Source organism: Scomber japonicus, chromosome 21, assembly GCF_027409825.1.
Source record: "Scomber japonicus isolate fScoJap1 chromosome 21, fScoJap1.pri, whole genome shotgun sequence".
NCBI lineage: Eukaryota > Metazoa > Chordata > Actinopteri > Scombriformes > Scombridae > Scomber > Scomber japonicus.
In genome coordinates, this window is record NC_070598.1 from 14,076,255 (window position 1) to 14,097,824 (window position 21,570).

The 21,570-nt window shown below is 40.8% G+C and overlaps 1 protein-coding gene across 1 annotated transcript; it reads left to right on the forward strand.

The window, feature by feature from the left end:
- The first annotated feature begins 6,011 nt into the window (after window positions 1–6,011).
- Window positions 6,012–19,611, forward strand: crispld1a (cysteine-rich secretory protein LCCL domain containing 1a). The gene is made up of 14 exons (XM_053342664.1): window positions 6,012–6,272; window positions 12,161–12,279; window positions 13,589–13,721; window positions 13,817–13,932; window positions 14,122–14,222; window positions 14,307–14,498; window positions 15,181–15,241; window positions 15,346–15,412; window positions 15,519–15,649; window positions 15,755–15,798; window positions 15,913–15,985; window positions 16,080–16,155; window positions 16,269–16,402; window positions 19,560–19,611. The coding sequence occupies exons 1-14, from the start codon at window positions 6,012–6,014 to the stop codon at window positions 19,609–19,611; spliced, it is 1,560 nt and encodes a 519-aa protein (XP_053198639.1).
- The last annotated feature ends 1,959 nt before the right edge of the window (window positions 19,612–21,570 follow it).

Genomic DNA, 21,570 nt, shown 5'->3' on the forward strand with positions numbered 1-21,570 from the left:
AACAAAGCATATCTGGCATACTTCAGTATGGATATTCTATGTTATGATGAAATACATAAGTTGGTGTTGGGTCATGAAACTGTATAGTCTGTATTCACCCCATACACAGTATATAACATAACACAAAGTAATCACATGTTGAGAACCCAACATGTCAGATCCTGGCACCGTTTTGCTCCAACACAGTGGTTATAAGAATACAGTATGCTCAACCCTGAGAGAGTCTAGACTTGACCCCTCTGGTTCGGTCTAAGAACACAAACTGAGGCAAAGGTGGCCCGTGTTCTGTGTTTACCCTCCATATCCTACTGTAGTCTTTGTCTTGGATGGGGCCACTTTAGCCTCCGTGCGGGGCCAAGCAGGGACTTCAGACGAGCGACATCCTGCAGCTGCAAGATGTGGGCCAAAATCAATGTCCACTCAGAATCACAGCGCTGGGAAAAGTGCTGCATAATCAGATGGGCTTTCCTCCTTCACTCTCAACTCTCTTTTACCCAAAGTACAACAAGCTCATTGCAGCTTTGATGCTTGTGCTGGTTTAAAGTACCCTGGCCTCTTTGCTCTCATGATATCATTACTCAAAACAGAACTACAAACATCAGTTGTACGCACATTTTATTAGCTCAACTCAGGAACACTTTGCAATGTTCATATTTCATATTTATATTTGACATCCTTTTTGGCAAACCAACCCACATATCAAATGAAAGACAATGCATGATTACTGCATTTTGTCCCACTATTTAAACATGATATTAGATTACATTGACCAGACTGCATTTGGCATCATTGCAAAATTTCTTGGTTTCAATTTGTTTGCACCACAAGCAGCAACCCATTAAACATTCAGAACAGGGAAGCAAAAATACACTGTGAAACAGTGTAATAAGAGTTTCTGGCACAATTATTTAATTGGTAGCTAGCTTCATGAAATTTGACATAAAACAAAACAGTATTTGGGTACCCACAATTCCTCATCTCCCAATGCCTCAACAGTATCAGTTTACCAAAACTTTAGCCTTTAGGATCTCACTGTGAAAGAGATGGATAAATATCTCATCAACCGCAAGACTGAGTTCCCTTTGCAGTAGAAAAGTGAAGGAGCTGAAAGATATTAGTTTGTGATCATGAGCAGTTTCTTTTCTTTTTTCACACTGAGATGCACTTGGGAATTCATTGCATGTTGGTTGTGTGTTGAAGGACACTGACACCTGGTGGTTATGTGAGCAGTGTGCTAGTTTTCCAACATTTCTAATGACACAAGTTTCCTTTATAAACTTTAGTGTAAGTTACAGCGATATCATGTAGAAATCTATAAAGTCACTACTTCACAGGAGAAAAAACATATTCAATACAATTCAATAAACTACTGCATGTCATAGACACTGATGGGTGCAGTCATTGCAGTCAGTGACATCATATTATTCACCCACTGCCTAAATCCATATTGATGACATAGATCTTTTCAGACTTATACTGAATGCACTGCTACGGTGATAAATTACTGATATTTCATAGATCACAAATTAAAGATCAAAGAACAGTCTGATTAATTTTAAATAATGAATTCTAAACCAGGCTTATTTTCGGCTGCTGTTTATAATTAACTGCTCAATTTATATGCAACTCATGCCTCATATTTTTGTACATAAATAAAGCATATGGAGGAACATATGGAACACATCATGGAGGTCATATCCACACACTGTGTATAGAAGTATATAAAGTGCACTAAAAATGATCATAGGTGTGAAATTTTGCTTCAAAATGGTAAATTTCATGAATGAATTAGAGGTGAATTGGGGTTAAACCAAACAGTTTTAGCAGAGAATAAGAAAGACAAGGATATATCGAGGGAAATAAAAGACAAAAGAGGGAATTAACATACAAAGTGATGCTCTGTGCTACAGTTACAGGACGGTGAAAAGACAGTACATTGCAGTCAGTGCAAGCAAGCATCATTTTGGTGTAGTAGAAATCTTACACAATTCTGATTTCTTTCTGACTTCTATTTTATTTGGAGCCATCTGTTACAACTGCAGATGTCTACAATAATACTTGTGACCAAAACACAGAGAAACTTACCACCTACAATATTTGCTCAGAGATGCATTGGCATATCTTCACCACAAGGGGGTGGAGGCAGACAAACTAACCCAAACTGACCTGAAGTGGATATCTGAGGCAGCCTTCTGCTGAACGCTGCTGATAATGTCACAAAAGCAATGATGTTGAACGTCTGCCAAATGACCTTGACGCTCCTTACTCCCATTCTCACCCCGATGCCGTTCCAATGCTCTGACCTCAATTCAGCTCAACCAGAACCATTAGGGAGCAATGTGCCAGATAATGTGTGGGCCAACAAAAGTGTTCTTCGAGAGTGTTTTGTGTGGTTGCTTTTGTGTCCAGAGGCTACTGTTGTGTGGATGCGGGGCCTGGCACAGCTGATGCATTCTGCAGGGTTCATGGGGTTTCTCACAAGACCAAATGCTGAATGGAGGAGATACCAAATGGAGCATCTGGAACCGTGGCTAAACAATGACTATGTAGACAAGATACAGTAGACAGAGCAAGGAGGGGAACAACAAGAAGAGAAAGACAAGAGGAATGGAAAGTGAATGTTTGTGTGTATGTGTGTGTGTGTGAGAGAGAGTAACATAAAAAGGTCTGGTGTCTGTGTGTGTGTGTGTGTGTGTGTGTGTGTGTATGTGCACATGCCAGACAGAAAGATACAGGTAGAGAGGACTCAGATAGTGACATCCTGCATCAGAGAACCAAAGAAAAATCGTGAAATGTTGAGACAAACAGCACAGCAAGAAGCAGTAGGAAATAACAGATGCAATAAAAAAAAGAAAGGATGATGGAGAGAAATCACATGAAAGGCTGCTAACACAAGAAGCAGAAGCATGAAATCATTTATATTGCTCCATGGCTGGCGCAAATAGTGTATATTTACTGGCAGGCATTGTAATAAACATTAATCAGAGAATGTCTACTCTGTTACAGATGGCCTGACCTCAATTACCACACTGTAAATCATAAAAATCCCTGAGCAGTTGGTAAATATTTCCTTTATCCACACAATTTCATTTTCATAGCCTCGGTCAGAGACATGCTTTTGTGACTCCTACAGTCAGTCTTTGTGTATTTCAGCTCTAACCTTAATGTAATATATGTCATTTCATATCCAGAGCCTATAAAACTTAATTTGAGCATTTAAAATATTACATGTTTTATGTATTGACTCATATATTTATGTTGTGAAGGCATGTGTACTGACACACACATTAATTCATCCTGTCACACACACACACACACACACACATGTACATGCAACCTGTCACTCCATGCTGCCTCACCTCTCACTCTCTCACTGTCAGACATACACACATACACTCCTCTTCTCTCTGTCACACACACACACACACACACACACACACACACACACACACACACACACGCACACACGCACACACCAAAATGTAGTGCAGCATTAATTCTATAGCAGATGAATGAATGTTTTCGGCAGTGCTTCCCTCCTGGGAGTTGTGAGCAAAGCGAGAGCGTTGCTATTTCAGCTGCGGTGTAAAGGGAGGGCGGGGGGGTGGGGGGTAGCCTGCCGGGTCTGACCGCAGAGAGAGGGCCGCTGCTAGAGCTGTGGCCGAGGCCCCTGCTACTGACCCAAGGAGCAGACAGTAAACCCTGGGTTTATGGAAGTTCAGAATGCGGTGGGTCCCCAATGTGAGAGAGCTCTCTATCACATTTTCAGAAGTAGGTTAGACAGCAGAGGCGCCCTGAAAGGGAGGGTTTTATTTCTATATCTATAGTGTTTAGTACACACTGATCTGGTGCATCTTAATTAGGTGAATACATGGTTTTTAAATTTAGACTGCCACGCAATAGCAAAGCTCAACTGATTGCTTCCAGTGATCATGTTGAATCATATCTGACACAAATTATACATCTTAGAAAGCTATTTTATAGTCAAAGACATCCACATATAATTGATAGACAGAGTTGTCCACTCAGCTGACTCACCTGACAGGAAAGGGCTGAGGGCCCCCCAAAACTAGAAAACACCAGGGAGTCATGGAAACAAGGGGATTTACTAACAAAGACAAGGAGCAAAATCACTGCTGGCACATGGTTGGCTTGGCCAGCTTTTGGTTTATTATGTTTGTCAGGTAAAATACAAGAAGATTGTGTGTCCCCCCACCAACCTGTGGAAAGTCTGTATAGGGGGCAAACACACAAGGCCTGGTGATTAGCTACTGTTTCCACATGTGCCCCAGCTACCAGTGAAAATGACCAGATGACAAAAGACAAAAACCTGCCTGTTTCCATTATGGAATTTGCACTGTGTTTGAGCATGAGAAGGGAAACAGTGACGACAAGTTCAGGGTTTGGAATTAACAGAGAGTTGGTTTGTATTTTAATCCCCCCAAGGAGTCACCTGTGAACAGTTAGACTCCAGAGAAGGGGGCCACTTTAGCTGCCAGGAGGTGTACCTGGTTCAAATTAATGTATTTTTGAACAAAGTAAGTTGCCAGGTAAGGGGGCAACAGTCAAACCATGTTTTTAGAGCCTGTTATGGCTTAGAAGATGAACCATAATAAAATAATGAGAGAAATCCTGTTGAGAAAGATGCTATACAGACAGCAGAGAGAATATCTGCTTCTATTATAATATCTGAGATTATAAAGTTATTTTAGGGATTTATTGGAAGATCATAGAGACACTCTTGAGATCCAGTGCCATAACCAATAAAGAGATGTATCAGAGTCAAATAAACCTCCAAAATCAATAATAGTTGCCGCAGGAATATTGGTGTGTTTTTGCTAGTGAATATAAACTTTCTGTGCATTTTAGTGTCATGAGAAGTTAAGTTTAAGTTTTTGAGCACAGCATTAAGGACAACAAACATAAACTGCTTAAATTACACCGTATAGTACACGCACGCATCTTGGACGCGCATTGAGGTCTTGGCATAAACGAGTGGGCTGTTTCCAACCTTTGGAGAGGCGTGGTCAGGGGCGGCACTGCAGAGCGCAGCCAAGTTGAGGATAAAATGTGGATAAGTGATGCTTTAGCGGCTTTGGTGCAAGAATCCTGGAAGAAGAAAGGTTCACTCTCTCTCCCCAAAAACTGATGAAAACGGAGTGAAGCGACCACAGCATCTCTGGTCTATATCACATGGCAGCCAAGGACAGTCCTCACCGGTCCACCTGAACTCACTTTGAATCACTTTGAAGGCGGATTTTTTTCCTCTTAAGTTTTTTTTTCCACGGCCAGATCTCTGTCAGGATCTCAAGCAGGCAGCGGGCTCCACTCCAATTCATTAAAGGTAAATTATATCCCATGTCTACATTAAATCACACCACTCCATTTCTATTTCAATATGCATTACTCTTCACATTTTCCATTAGGTATTGGCTCATTATATCAGCCTCTGTCAGCATTGTCAGCATTGCAGCATGCAACTTAAAGTCTATATGCACATACAGAATTATGAATATTTAGCTACAATGCAGCACCAGTATGTGCATTTTACAGCATTCATCAGCTACAGCTGTACAACTAATATGTCATTAGAAATGCAATAGTTATTTTTAACAGCTCTCCAGCTTTTCTTCCCTTTTAATTCAGAAAAAAGTTGTAAACAGTTCAAGTAGGTTCAACACAGCTAGTGATTTCTTTAATCCACACTAGTCATCCCCAGCTGCCAGTTTACCCCCAGTGAACCCCATGAGGTTGCACCAGACCAAGTGTGTGCAAGCCAGTAGCTCTGCGGTCCAATTTGCTGTCCTCACCAAGTCCAATATTGACCCAAGTTATCCAGTAAATTTGATACAGAACTCCAATTCCAAACTGTCTCAATTGATTCTGTTATGCTTTTTTCCCTTCCTTACCAGCTCACATTGTAGAGGAGAGTCTTTCTGTGCTGATCCGTACCCCATTGCACCACATCCATCCTACCTACGTTTTGGAAAGGGTCAACAGTATTTACCACGATGAAAGGTGTGTTCCCGCACTGGCTGAGGGGTGTGTCCCTGCTGCTTCTGCTCCAGACGGCCATCTCCATGGTGATGCTTCCAAATTCCACCGGCTGGCAGCAGATTCTGGACAAGTATCTAGAAGAGGACGGGGACTGGTGGGAGGCCAAGCAAAGAGGAAAGAGGGCAATCACCGACAGTGACGCTCAGCTCATCCTGGACCTTCACAATAAGCTCCGAGGCCAAGTCTACCCTCCTGCTTCAAACATGGAGTACATGGTAGGTAGATGGAGGATGCAGAGGAGCTGTCTGTGAAGTAGTGCTTTTATACATACAACACTATACAATGCGTTTCTGTGCAGTTTCCTTGTGTTAAATTGCTTTGACCCCATTCTGAACTCCCTAAGAGTGTTGTACACTTGTGGACCATATAGCATTAGTGAACTGACCCAGTCACCAGACCGGCTGGCACTTGTTTCACTTGGCTCACTTACAAGCAGCATGCCAGCATCTAAGCACCTTCACACATGAACCCCCACACACATTAGTCCGTACGCATGTGACTTTGGTTGTTTTGCCAGAAGAGAATTCCTCCAACTTGCCAATGATCACATTACTACTGCGTTTTTTTTAAACTCATGCTAAGAGATTTGTTTGACTTTATCCTTTGGCTATCACGTGTGTGTACAGCGCCAGATCACTTTTCACAGCGCAATTAGAATCAGAGCACGGCACCAAGGCTTGTTTTACCAGCTGTCTCACCCCCCACTGCACACACATACACACACATGCGCCACACACCTTCAGAAAGTCAGTGCTCCACAGTCAACCATCTGGAACTTTTCCTAATACACTACATGTGTAGGCATTGCTTGACCACTACAGTGCGTTGCCACCAACAGTACTTAGGAGTTTAAAAATCAATACAGTGTGCAGAAGGTAATGAGGTTTTATCATCCTTTCATCTCCACTTAAAGAGCTAGAGAACAAAAGGCAGCATTATTCTGTGGTAAAGGCAAATAAACAGTTCCTGCTGGGGGCAATTGCTGGACTGTGTAATTGTATAATTGAGTAGTTGGATTTGAGGACCGCTTGTGTGTGCGTGTGTTTGTGTGTGTGTACGAGTACGTGCGTGAAAGCACTGCTCTGCCTGGCAGGCCTCTGGTTGAGGCACACTCTAGTGGAGAAATGCTGAGCCAGCAGCACACAGTTCTTTTCTACTGTCTCCTGTTACAGTTGGCTGTTTTTTTTTTAGCTGCAGGGGCACCCAGGGGTGAAATATGGAGAGGCATGCAACAGGAGGATGTGAGGTGAGAGAAAGAGAGTAAAAGTTAGCGAGGAAAAGGTAAACAGAAATAGAAGTCTTTAAGATGCGAAAGGAGCGGCAATGAGAGACAGATGGAGGGAGAGACAGAATAGCAAAACAGGTGTCAAAATAATTGAAAAACAGATGAGAGGGTTGAATAAAAGACTGCGTGAAGCGAGAGGAAATGAAATGAAAGATGGAGACATTTGGAAGGAGTGCAAAGTAAGAGAAGACAATGAGGATAAGTGCTGAAGTGTTATTTGCAATCCTGCAGATGTCAATATCTTTCTAATAAGAAAAGAAATGGTTCTGATCACATGCAACTTGGATTTCAGTGGTTTTCTGAGCATTTTTTTGAACAGAGTTCCATATTTCTCAAATTTTCCATCTGTCTGTGTTGAACTGCTGTCACCTTTCAGAAACCTCACAGCTTCAGTGTACTGGAAGACTTCATCGACATGCTCCTCTGCTCTCCCTACACACTCATGCATGCAGATGCACACCCACACCCACACCCATGAATCTTTGTGCACATACATAGCCAATTGCCCATCAGCGCTGTTATTGTCTACCATTGTATTAAACTGTAACCCGGCAGACCCTCTGTGGCAATCATCACAGAGACTCAGAGATAACATCAGTTCAAATCCCCCCTTTTTCCTCCCTCTTCATCTGTTTCCTTTTCTTGCCCTCTCTCTCTCTCTGCCTCCCTCTCTCTTATCCCTGTGGCTCCGTTCCCATTCTGTCATTATCCAACACAGAGGCCCAAAAAATTCCATTAAGCATTCACACTCCGTAGGAATCCACAAAACTTCAATGCTGCTTTAGCAAGGGGACAGCGGTTCTGCCTCTTACTCAAATGTTGACCCACAGGTATAAACGGAGAAGTGTCAGTGTTTGAACGCTGTAAGACAAACAGATAGCATCTTGGGAGAAAGGGCTGCACTCAGGTCTGGTCTTAGGTGGCGGTGATATTAGCAGTTTAAGATAAAGCTGTAGTGACATTTTCTTGTTCGGGATGAGTCAGAGTTATGCTGTAGGCGTATGTCATTTCAATTTATTGGTGGATAATGTGGCTGTTATGATTCACGACCTGTGAAGGCCAATAAGACAATAATTAAAGTCTAGACTAATAAATTTGCCTTGAATTAACTTTTCACAAGATGTTTAATTACGGTAATGAGGACAAGGTTTCAAAACAGTATTTAGACAGCTTCAATGTTAAAAGTGTAATACAGCCATTTAGTGTTGCGCTTCCAAAAAGTTAAAGGACTCACAAGACACAGATTAAGAAAAAGAAGGGGAAGAGGTCATGCTCTAGTGAAGCCAAAAGGATAATGTTATCCAAAAATAGCAGAGATGCCATCCTTATATCACTGAACTGGACATTATTCCAGTCTCAGTAGCACTGGCCATATTTTGTGCACAAATACTGCAAACATGAAGCGTAGCAATATATATCCTTATGGGAGTCCAGTGTCCATGCGGAACCTGCTTGATGTAATGCCAAGAATGTAAAAAGAACAGCAATAGCTTTTGCTGCAAATGCATTTACAGTGAGTGACTTGCAATGGCAACTTTCACAGGATACTGAAGGGAACAAGACCATAAAAGTCTCCAGACACGCAAAACTCCAAATCTGAAAAAACTAAATCTGCAACCTCTCACCTGATGTTTGAGAGTTTCTTGGCCGGGGTTTAACTTGACTCAGGGAAAACACCTTCTGGTTCATTTACATCAAATCAGAATCTTAGAGTACCTCCCTCTGTACTGAAGGGCTTGGAAAGGCCTCTGTTTTCAGAGTCTGACTGTTGGTCTCCAGCAGCAGGTTCACCTAAAAAAGAAAATGTGGGGAACAAAAACAAACAGTCTGCTTTTGAGCTTTACCCTGGAGGAACTTTCATATTGGTAGCTGATGATACTAAAATATGTTATTCATTGTTGATGGTGTTTTTATTGATATTATGAGGATTTAAAGCCCAATATCAGGCCAAACCAAAATACCAGTCTATCCCTACCATTTACCTGTGAAGCTTCTTTTGATGCCTATGAACTGAGACAGTTTCCCTTGACGGTTAATATTTTTTCCACAAATTTGGAAATGTGATTTTCCAACCCTAAAATGATTTGCTGTGCTGTGCTGTGCTGGTCAAACCATGTTCCATGATAATAGGAAGATAATGGGATTCACTGGTTGAAAAAATTCAGACAATGGTCAGTTCCGGGACCTTTTGATATGAGCTGTGAGCTGGAAAGCACTGTATGAAAAATGGTATACCAACTTAGACTGTATTGCTGTGGGAATAAAGCAATGCTTTGGTTATGGCAGACAATTTAACATAGGAGCACATATGGCAAACCTGCTTTTCACTAATGCCGTACAGTATTCTTTCCTATGAATCACATGTCTTTGCACCCTGTCTTCTCTCTCACACATCATAACACCTTGTCCTCCTACATCCTCTGTCAAGTTTCTCATTTCATTTATTTACCTTCTCCAATTCCCATATCTTTTTGCCGCTTTTCAGTATTTCTCTGCATGCACAATTGATTATGAACAGGAAACCCAAACTTGCAAAGGAAGTACCCCTCTGTACCCTTTGGAATGCAACCAGATGACCAAGGATGAAAAAAAAAAAAAAATCTGGCCATGAATGAAGTGTTAAGCGAAATAAACAATGCAGTGTGCACAGTGTTGAAAGACTTTAGCAGGGGAGGTGTTTTTTTTATGGGCCCCAGCAGAAGTGCGGTTGAGATGGAGGGGTGGGTGCAGGGGGGGTGGTTTGGTTACGAGTTCTCCCCTGCTGGGCTAACTGTGCAAACAACTGCAGCTTGACAGGCCGGCTGCCCTGTGTATTAGATTCAGCAGCTAAAAAATCAGTCTCAGCTGGCTGCTTTCTCTGCAAGTTTGAGGACAATGGAAGGAGTTCCTCATCTGGAAGGGTTCTACTTTTATTTATGATTTAAGACATGCATCAAGAATGTCACAAATCATGTCAAACCATAATCAGCAATGTTCCTCTCCAAGACACTGTAACCAGTTTTGGCCACTCCTGGCTGGAAACCTACTGTACTTGTGGCCACAGCTAAATGCTTTCAGACCCATAACCATTTATTAATGGTCAAAAACATTGTGTTGACCCTGCTCAAGTACAGAATGTCCAGTGTGCTGTGGTTTGCAGATCGTATGGCAGTTGCCACAACTCAATTCAATGTGTTTCTGTCTGCTTATCAGTGTAAACATTGATTATCTTCTCATGCGAGGAGGTCACTCGTTGAGAAAATCGAAGGAGAAAATGACATAGTTAGAAATCAAGGTCATGACTGAACAGCTTACTTCAGCATTCTTCTACCACTGATAGTGACCAGGCTTAAATCTCTCCATTAGCTATTATAGAGACAAAACATGACCGCCAAGGATTACAACATGGACATGACATACTGAAATTGATTCACAGCTCAGTGTCAACAGAGGTCAATTGTGAACCGAGATATTGTTCCTGGTAAACAAACTGTCTTTCCTTTTTTAGTCCTGGTTCCTGTCAGTCATCATTTGGCCTCATTGTGCAAGACACAACACAAGTTACAATCAATGAAGATGTTATAACACTGGTACCTTACATCTATGCAGGTGTAAAGATGAGTGAAAAACCTACTCCACACCTCAAATTGTTTATTTTTTCTACATGTCAGTAATATTTCTATTCTATTTCTACATTTTTACCTGACAATTTGACATACCACACTGTGTAATCAAGGCTGCCAATACAACCTTGGTGTTGTTGATTTAAATAAACATGTCCACTCAACAGCGAGCAGTATTACCAGAAAGAGCTGAAGAAACTGCTCAGAGTTAAGAGTTAATTTGCAGGGCTGCCAGACATCCTGTTGTTAGGTAGGTGTGTGTTTCGGGAGTAATGCAGAGAACAGCAGTTGTTTCTGGTGGGACTGAAAGTGGGTGACGGGCGATGGAGGAGGCGGTGGTTCTGGAAGTGTGGGAGTTATTTTAGTGTCTGTTATTGGATGAGATTTCACTGAGGGTAAGCTATGACTTCCAGGGCCCAATGTGTGAAAGGTGAAAACTTCTGACACCTCCACTGGTACACTAATACATGTAAACTAATTGACTTTCTTAAAGAAAACTGTTACACATCCCACACTGAAGGAGAAAGTGAAGGTGTGCAATTAAAGGAACATACAGTGTCCTTCGGAGGAATTAAAGCTAGTGTTATTTTAGCATTTTTTATGGTAGAATGTAGGTCAGCAAAGAGGAAGGACACTCTTTGCATTCCCAGAAAACCCCAGAATGGGAATATGATCCCTAAGTATCCAACCAGAGCCAAACTTAACTAAGAGGGCAATTCAGGGAGAGGTAAAGTGAAACAAAAGCTTGCACCCAGACATCTCACCAGAGACATATGGAAAGTATTACTTAAGGAAAAACAGCTTTTGCATTTTTTGAAAAACACCCACTCTTAGGGGAAAACCCATCCGGGGTAAGTCAGCTGAGCTCCAACAAGAAAGTCGAAAAGCTCTTTATAAAGCAGCAGTGGAGATCAATGTCTTATTTTTGTATATATTTTTCTGTAGCAGCTCATAGTCCTCATGGCATATGATAAGGAACACTGGTTCAGTGTGTGTTCACATAACACCTCACATCACATTACTGACAGCTGAGCAAATAGCAGTGAAAATCTCCAATTACTCACTAGCCGTTCTATGACCTGACATTGTATCTTATAGTCCATTAGTAGCAATATAAGCAGTTTTGCATTACATTGGATCAGTTTATTTCTACTACTCATTGAATATGATCCAGAATCATGCATCATTTTGTTTTTCTGTTTCATCTCTTGCTCAGGTGTGGGACACAGAGTTGGAGCGTACAGCAGAAGAGTGGGCTGACACCTGTCTTTGGGAACACGGTCCCGCCAGCTTACTGCCACAGATCGGACAAAATCTGGGAGCTCACTGGGGAAGGTAAATAAAAATCCAGTATGTACAGTTTAGGCATACTGTATGCTGGCTTAAATACTATCAAAAGTTGAAGTTAAACTCGCCCTGGTGAAAACATTTAAGGTCTTTAAAGTCAGCATCTTTATGCATGTAACTTGATGTAATTGAGTTAAGCCAGACACCCCTGAAACTGCCCTGTAAAGCAACCCTTTGACTCTGCATTGTGTTGCCTTGGGTGAAGGAATGATGGATGGGAGGCCGCTGTGTCACAGTGGTTGGCTCAGACCCAGCACAGTCTGGTGTATTTCTCAGGAACTGGCAAAGTTACACAGTAGAAATTATATAACAAATATAATAATATGAAAATATGTGCCTGGATAGGAACAGAATATGTTGGCTTAGACTTAGCATATTCAATTATTTTAGCTGCTTGTTTGTTGCACTATTGGACTATTACCCTTTATGTGTAATTTAGCTCTGTAAAATGCATTATATCCACTTGTTACATGTCTTAGTAGCATTACAACAACACTAACTACACAGATAATTAATATGAATTCATTATATTTGTTCAAAGCACTAAGCTAAACAACCTGCCTTGGGCAAATCTGTCATGAACTGGCAAAGTTAACACCAGCAGTATTTACAGACTCAGTGACCGTGCTGTGAGCCAACACTGCACATATGGCAAGTGGCATACAGACTCTGTTACATGTGTTTGTTCACTTAATCACTTAGTCCTCCCAGAGTATCTGAATACAGCACTGCTTCACATAAGAGATTCTTGTTTCACATCTAATCATATCACTCCACAGTCAAGATGGCCACTTGATTCTATTAAGCAGCAACACCTGGTGCAAAAATCACTGTCAGTCCTATTCAGAGAGCACACATGTGTGACTGCCAGTCTGAACCTTAATGGCAGTCTTAACAGATGTATTCACATTACTGCGGTTAACAATGAATGCCTGCTGAATAATTGTTGTGTAGCTGAGAGTAGTGAAAATTATCTTTTTATCCACATTTTGTATCAAGAGTTTAAAGGCACCCTGTCAGACATGTTTGCTGTGTGTTATTTCTTCTACAGTACCATCCACATCTACACATCTTGAAGAATAGCTATAAAAACATGTTTTGGGAAGGATACATTTGAATTTTTATTATGAATAAAACATATTCTAACACTTAAAGTTCAAATACTGTATGGGTATGTTAAAAATACTGTTCAAACAGCTTTGATGCATAATACTAACTCCCACGTCAATAGAGACACAGGACAAAAGAAATGTTGTTTGTAACACTCATCACAGGTACGCTTACTCATTCCGTCTAGGTACCAGCCACCCACGTTCCATGTGCAGGCCTGGTATGATGAAGTGAAAGATTACTCCTTCCCTTACCCTCAGGAGTGTAACCCCTACTGCCCCTTCAGATGCTCTGGCCCAGTTTGCACTCATTACACACAGGTAACTAAGTCTGGATCATACAGTTTCATTTCGGAATTTCTGGGAGTTTTATTATCAGTACTGCAATTTAGTTTTCTCTGGTATGTCTTTTGTAGTTGGTGTGGGCCACCAGCAGTCGGATTGGCTGTGCCATCAACATGTGTTACAACATGAATGTGTGGGGACAGATTTGGGCCAAAGCTGTCTATCTTGTCTGCAATTATTCACCAAAGTAAGCACATTTCTTCTTGATGTTCTTTCACAGATGCATGACTTTTATACAGGCTATAAACATAACAAAATTGTTAGATATGCTATTATCTTTTTGTGTCTTTTTGCTGCTAAATTCAAAGTGGTCACACAAAAAGAGGTCAGAAAGCAGTATGTTCAATAAGCCTTGCTTGTTATGTGACCTTAACAGGGGAAACTGGTGGGGCCATTCGCCTTATAAACATGGGACCCCATGCTCTGCGTGTCCTCCCAGTTATGGAGGAGGCTGCAAGGACAACCTCTGCTACAAAGGTATGTGTTGGCAAAACAGGAAGACAGAGGAAGAGAAGCTGGGAACATATTTGTTCATTATTTTTTTTGTGACTTTACTTGAAGATGACAATTCCAACCTTCCACATGAGGAAACGGAAGAAAACAACTTCATCGAGCCAGAGGCCCCACGTACTCCGCAGAGGTCCTGGCCCCGGGTCTCCAGGCCCGAGCCTCCCAGTTTCTCCAACCCAGCCCCCACCAAGCCCCCCACAAAGGACCTGCAAAAGAATGAAGTGGTCAACACAGAGCAGATGTGTAAGCTGCCATTTAACTGTTTATTCTGGATCCAGTTTCATCTCAAAATGGGGGGTATAGGATCTGGTTTTGGGGATGGGAGGTGCACAGAGTGGTAAGAAGAACTGTATAGGACAAGATCTAAAGAAAAAGAAAACTTTTTCAAAATTGAGTCAAAACCAAAGAATTTATGAATAGCTTAATGAGCAATAATGTATAACGAGAGAAAAAAGAAAAGAAAAGGCCTTGACCGGAAATGTTTTTCTTGCAATTTATCTTAAATTGCCTTGATGTTCTGTAGCCTTTATCTGTCATCTCCCTGATTAACCCTGACAGTTTCTGAAGTATACTTAATACTGCAAGTCACTCTTTGGCGAAGGGAGGGGATCTCTATTTTAGCATGATCCCCTGAGTGTGTGTTTGCTTTTGCCCGGCTGAGAGGGGTTGAGGGGTGAGAGGGGCTTGCTGTGGTTTTTAAATGGCTTCCTCTCTGCAGTGCAAGGGGCCTGTGCTTGTAAGCTGAGACACTTCCTCCAGTATTGCTGACCACCCTGAACCTTGTTGCAGGAATTCGTCTCTTTTGGTTCTTGAAGCATCACAACAATACTCTTCACTGAGTGTCACTCAACTCAGGCTCTGTAGCAGCTGATGCATGTTGGTGCCTGTACCAGTATTGTAAGGCTTTTATGTTTTCGTGTTGCAGCTCAGCTTGTGACCTGTGACACTAAGCTTCGAGATCAATGTAAGGGAACAACATGCAATAGGTACAGTCAAGATGAAATATATTGAAAACTAAATAAACACAATGACATCTATATATATCTATCTATCTACATTTTCACCTATTTTATTCTGTATTACTCCACAGATATGAGTGTCCAGCTGGATGCTTAGATGCTACAGGAAAAGTAGTTGGGACAGTTTACTATGAAATGGTGAGTCCCTGAGCGAAACGTTGAAGTGCTACTTGCCCATTACTGTGTCAGCAAAATGACATGTAAAGTAAATAATGGCCTGAATAGTGTGCTCTCTGTTTTGCAGCAATCCAGTGTGTGCAGAGCTGGTCTACATGCTGGTGTCATAGATAATGATGGAGGATGGATGGATGTAACAAGGCAAGGAAGAAAGGACTTTTTCATCAAATCCAACAAGAATGGAATCGGATCTCTAGGGTGAGCCTGTAATATTTAGAATTTATACTGTATTTGTGTGATGTTAGGAAAATATACTAAAAATAGGGAGAAATAATGTGGTCTCTGTGTGTTTTCCCTTGACAGAAAATATCAGAGCGCTAATTCCTTCACAGTTTCCAGAGTAGCAGGTACGTGTGACAACTACTAACAACTATGTGACACTTTAATTATGACGTGTTACATTTCATATGAAATGACTCATTATTAGCTGTGCTGGAAATCGTTGTATTTCTGTCTTTCAGTCAGAGCCATCACATGTGAAGCCACAGTGGCACAGCTGTGTTCATACCAAAAACCTGCAAAACATTGCCCAAGGTATGAACCTGATTGTATGTACATCAGTCTCTTTAATAACTCAAGGTTCTCACTTTCATGTAAATTCACCTATATTCAACTTTTCCTTTTTTAGATTATTCTGCCCAAATTACTGTTTAGAAGAGAACCCACACATATCCAGAGTAATTGGCACCACAGTATACTCTGATGTAAGTCTCTGTTTTTTTAATTTAAATGGGTAAAAACCTTTCCAACATTCAGGTAAACAGAACTGAATCAAGTTTTCTCAGATCTTACCTTTCTTCTGGCATTGCTCCTGCAGAAATCCAGTATATGCCGGGCAGCTGTCCATGCTGGAGTCATCAAGAACGATGTGGGTGGCTACATCGATGTGATGCCAGTGGAAAAGAGGAAACACTACATTGCCTCATATCAGAATGGCATTGTCTCTGAAAGGTACGGGATGTCTTATGGCTATTCTCCTAATAACTGAGCTGACCTGTATGTTTTCAGGCTGGTGGAACATGATGAGTTCCACTGCCAAACGTGGGTTTGTTTGTATTTTTTAATCTTTTGTATCATATAGCACATTTCCAGGCATATGTTTAAATTCTGAGGCTCTGCTGAAATATCTTCATTGCATAATTTACTGTTTAAAAAAAACTAATTTATTTTATACTCACCCATTATGCATCCCCTCAGTTCAGCCTCTGTCTGAAACAGGCCATTTTAGCGCCTGTCTCTTTAAGCCCCCCCCCCCCCGATGAGCCCACTCTATTATTATTGGTTAGCTTTTGGAAGCTGCATCTTGGCAGATGTCAAATGCTACATAAACAGACGCAAAAAAACATGCAACAATCTTAGCAATAAGGGCTATGGAACAGACAGCCATTTGTGGCCATGTGCAAACAAAATTAAAACAGAACAATGTGAAAACAGAAAATAAATTTAACATCAGAAGGTTCCTGGTATACTGTCATGGAGTTAATTGTTTTGTAAGATTTATGGTTCTACATCGGAATTCTGTCTTAGATCTTGGGTGGAAAGTGAAGGGGTTAATTTGCTGGGGCATAGAGAGGAGGAGTGAGAAATCAATGGCTTTCAGGTAGAGAGAAATTTATCCACTGCTCTCCCTTGTGGACCTAATCTTTTCAAGATGCAGGCAGTTCATTACATCTCTCACGCAGTGTACATGGGAGGGTGATTAGCATGCTTCTAGTTTAAAATAATGAATTGCTTGGCAATCAGAGTAGAAAAGATGAGTGCATCTCTTTGTGATTCTAGAAAAAAGGTTTATTTATTGTAAGCCAAAAGGGACAAATGTCCAAAGCTTAATGTAGTGACTCCAATAATGGAAACTTAATGCCAGAATGAATTCAGTACAGGGAAAAGCCAAAACATATGCACTGAGAAGGCAGAATCATTCCAGCATCTATCACAAACCAGATCAATATTGGTTAAAAGTGTAGACAGTTTTAGCTTAGTCCAACCAATATGGTTGATGAAATGAGGTTGGCTATAGTGAAGGAGGAGGACTCGGGATGGATTCTGCCATAGAGTCTGTCTTTTCTTTCTGTGAAAACACATACTTCAAATTAGTCCCTAACTGCTCTCACGTAGCACATTGGAGAAGAGATGGAATGAAAATTGGGTCATGCGGAATGGAATAGAAACAGCTTTTTATGCATGGACATTATAGTTCAGTACTTTGTCTGGTTATGTTTAGGTGGGTGTTTAATGAATTGTATGAAAGGTGTACTTTCTAAGACAAAAACCTGATTTTGTGATATCTAAAAAGACATGCCTCAGGTATTTAAAAAGTGATATTTGGTAACAGGAGTATCCTTGCAAAACAGACTTTTGATATTGATATTCTATGGTATTTAGGTGAGGAAAAAGCCACTTGAGAACTCAATCAATGTTTCAGATACAGAACAAACCACCCCTATCAGCAAAGTTTTGGATGTTAGTTAATAACAGTTTCAGATGAATGGCTATCTCATCAAACTCTCAAACCTTGAAGTAAAAGGATAGAAAATAGGGAAGGCTATGGAATGCTATGAGTGTGCTCATTCAGGCAGTACTTGTAACCTAAAATTCAAAACATCTGAACTGTCACCGTTTATGGAGTGTTTTATTGCTCTAACAGAGTAAGAGTGGGCATCAATTATGGGGAACAAAATAAACTCTCTGCATCTGAACCCATGCAGAGGTCAAATCACTGAGGCCATATGTATCATGTCGACAGTGTACAGTAAGATGCAATTACTAAACTCCCATGTGTTGTTGATTTCAGGTAAGTATACCTCACTTGATGCCATTTAAAAAAAAAGGCCCACAAAGCAGGACTTCATAGGGATATCATAATCAGAGACAACGCCAAAGTTAGAATAAAGGACCTGTAGCACTGCAGACAACTGCATCATCAGCATAGGGGTATATTTTTGATGAAATCACCTTATCTTTTTGTTATGTGTGCTTCAAAGAAGAGGGTTGCAAGTAGACAACCCTGTTCAGTGCCATGTGCTAACAGAGTATGAAATGAGAGATATCATTGGTTTGTACGGAGGCTGTTGGAATGTTAAGAAGCTTAACCCAGGCAATAAAGAACTCAACCAATTCAAATATTTTCAGAGTGTAAAAAAGTATGGCACTCTGCATAGTCACATAGCTCCTCTGCCTTAAGAAAATAAAGTAGCTTCAACTTTTTTGAATTAGAAGATTGATAGGATTTGTTTTGGCAGGATGTAATTAAACTTACAAGCCAAGATTTTAGTGATGACTTTGGTAATATTGGGGAAAAGACTAGCCTATAACTGTCATGGTAACATAGATGTCTGTCACCATAACCCTTCAAAAATTATTATTCCTTCATAATGATTCATCAGTAACTGAAAGCAATTGTTAACAAAGAGGGGAGCTTGTGATTACTCAGGAAACCCTTTTCTGATGCTAATACAGTGAGAGCATGTCTTAAATCCATGCTGTACCAGTACAACAGCATTAAGGTGACAGGTCAGTACCAGCCTCTGTTTAAAGCTAAAGTGACCCACATACTGTACTGTACTGTATATTCTGTTCCATTTATTTAGAAAAAATTAAATTTCTCCAACTTTGGACTGGTCTGTTGTCTGCAGAATGACTGTTGTTAGCGTGACCTGTGCAGAGGACAGACACACAGTCTCATTTATTATATAGCCTCCCCTCTCTCTTTCTGCCCTCTGTCTTTCCTTGTCTCTCACCACTACATTTATCTTTGTCACACTGCTGAGAGGTCTGACGTCTGTTAGTATCTGCCCATCATTTATCTGTCTCCTTTAACTTCACAACATGTCTGTCTTTGTTGGATTAACACATGAAGTCCCCTGTGTTTGTGTAGAAATGAGGGTTTATCTGTTTTCTCAGGGAGCTTCAGCCTCTATCTGTTTGTGTCCCATCTGTCATCAGAGTGTCAGACGACACACTGATGTGGACATTTCTCAGTAAACCCTGAAATCTATCTGTTTGTGTGTATCTGTCATACGTCTCTCTGCAAAAGGCTAGGACATGTTCTGTATCTTGACACATGCCGCACTTAGACTGACTCTCCCTCTTGTTTCTTTCTTCCCTGCAGTCTTCAAAACCCTCCTGGAGGGAAGGCGTTCCGGGTGTTTGCTGTGATTTGAGTGCCCCAGAGGGCGGCTTCACCAAACAGAAAGCGCACTTGGGCTGGTGAATAGGCAGTAATCAAGCCCTGTTGTCAAACTCAATGACTGAAATGTTTCTGGCTTTTGCTACACTCCAGAGGTTAGAGGTCGTCTCCATGACAACACAAACTGAGCAACAAAAACTTGACACATACACAATGAGAACCTGTCTGGACTCACTCACATGGAGTTTTCAATTTGTCATCTTTAACGGGAATTTTTTTATAAACTGTAAATATCTCTGCATTGTTCACTAATGTTGTATTTTGTACATATTTGTCAATAGTCCTACATTTGTTTTATCTTTGTGCCATTGTCTTGCCTTGTGTAACAAATAGCTGTGTATGAATACTGATTATAGATATCCTATGATATAACATTTGAATGGCACTAAAGGATGAATATCATTTTTATTGTCTGGCACATTTTTACTGGTGCTCTGGAAAGGGGTTGCATCATATTTTGTACTTTTTTAATGATTGGGGAACAAAGTGTTGCATTTATTTTTATATGATTATGCTTATATATATCAATATGGTTTATAAAGGATGCTGCTATATGTTTTTTTTAATTGTTATTGTAATTTCCAATGTGATGGTTTTATTTGTTTGTCAGATAATGTGGTTTAGTCAAAACTCCCCGCAGGTCGGGAAGTACAGTCAACCCTCACAAAACAAAACCTATTATGTCTGACTTCACCATGAATTGCATTTGGATGCCTGAACCCAAAACTGATTTAGGTAATATATGGTCCTCTTCTTGTAACATCGATGAACAGAAACAATAATATTCAACAGTTTTATTTTATACAGTATCAATAAATATACCAGCTCTCAGCTTACTTTAATCTGCCATCATTATAATGGGCAATTAAATGTATTTTTGTTTCTGTTTCTCTGTGCATCATATATATTTTCCTAAGCTAGGTTTTTTGGAAATGTTCATTTTGCAATAAAATATTACATCAACCACAATACTTGTGCCGTTAATGCACTCACAATTGTCTATTTATTCCAAAATAGATACCAGGAATTAGTTCACATTTCAAATATGTACACTATTCTTGTAAAATGATCATAACTCAGATAAAGGTTTACTTGTAGTGATTTATCCTAGCCTCACACACCACAGTGTATTAGATTTCATTTTGCTAAATATTAGCAGTCCAAAACGGGCAAACTATGCACACAGATGGATGTCAGCAGTCCTTGAACAGTTCATCTGATATGGGTCATAATACCTTCATATTAAAGCTGACAATCTGCACTAAAACCCCATTGCCAATGAGTCATTTCACATTTGCTCTAACCCAATGGATAAGCACGCTGAGCCAAACACCAAAGATCAAAGTACCTCAGGGAGCCACTGAAGTGGTAGGTTTTGTGGGTTGGATGAAGAATAACTGCTTCTCAACTGAACCCAATCCCCCATACTTGCTCTACTTGTGGGAGAGGCCTGCACAACTTACATGAAAGTCTTTCAGGAGGTGCCCCCCCCACCCCCCACTTACTCCAAATATCAATACTGGTTAGTTATTAAAATCTTGGTGTCAAATCTTAGTGAGTGGAAGCGTCTCATTCTCAATGTCCCAGCTTCCCATTGGCTCCGTCACCGGGGAGTGCAGTCGTCACTCCTCATTTGCTTCTGAGCAGCAATGGAGCGAAATGACCAATCCATAATGGGTTCCACCATATCCATGTCTGACAGTGTTATGATGTCTGGAGGGCTGCAATGGGTTGTGACTCGAGCTGCCAGTCTTTGTTATCCCCCAGACAAGTGCTACTAAATCTTACATGATAGGTCGGGATATACAGCTACTGGCCTGGTGACACCGATGTGACACAATATAAATGCAACCTTGTTGAATGAATTTTGTGGGGGCATTGTAATTATATATCTATCTATATTAACAGATGTCATTGCACATGTGTACAGATG

Excerpts from the sequence above, each read along its gene's own strand:
- crispld1a (XM_053342664.1), top strand. The coding sequence starts at position 6,012 with ATGAAAGGTGTGTTCCCGCACTGGCTGAGGGGTGTGTCCCTGCTGCTT. Across the intron at positions 13,722-13,816 it reads TTTGCACTCATTACACACAG|TTGGTGTGGGCCACCAGCAG; the intron begins GTAACTAAGTCT and ends TGTCTTTTGTAG. Across the intron at positions 16,156-16,268 it reads GCACCACAGTATACTCTGAT|AAATCCAGTATATGCCGGGC; the intron begins GTAAGTCTCTGT and ends TTGCTCCTGCAG.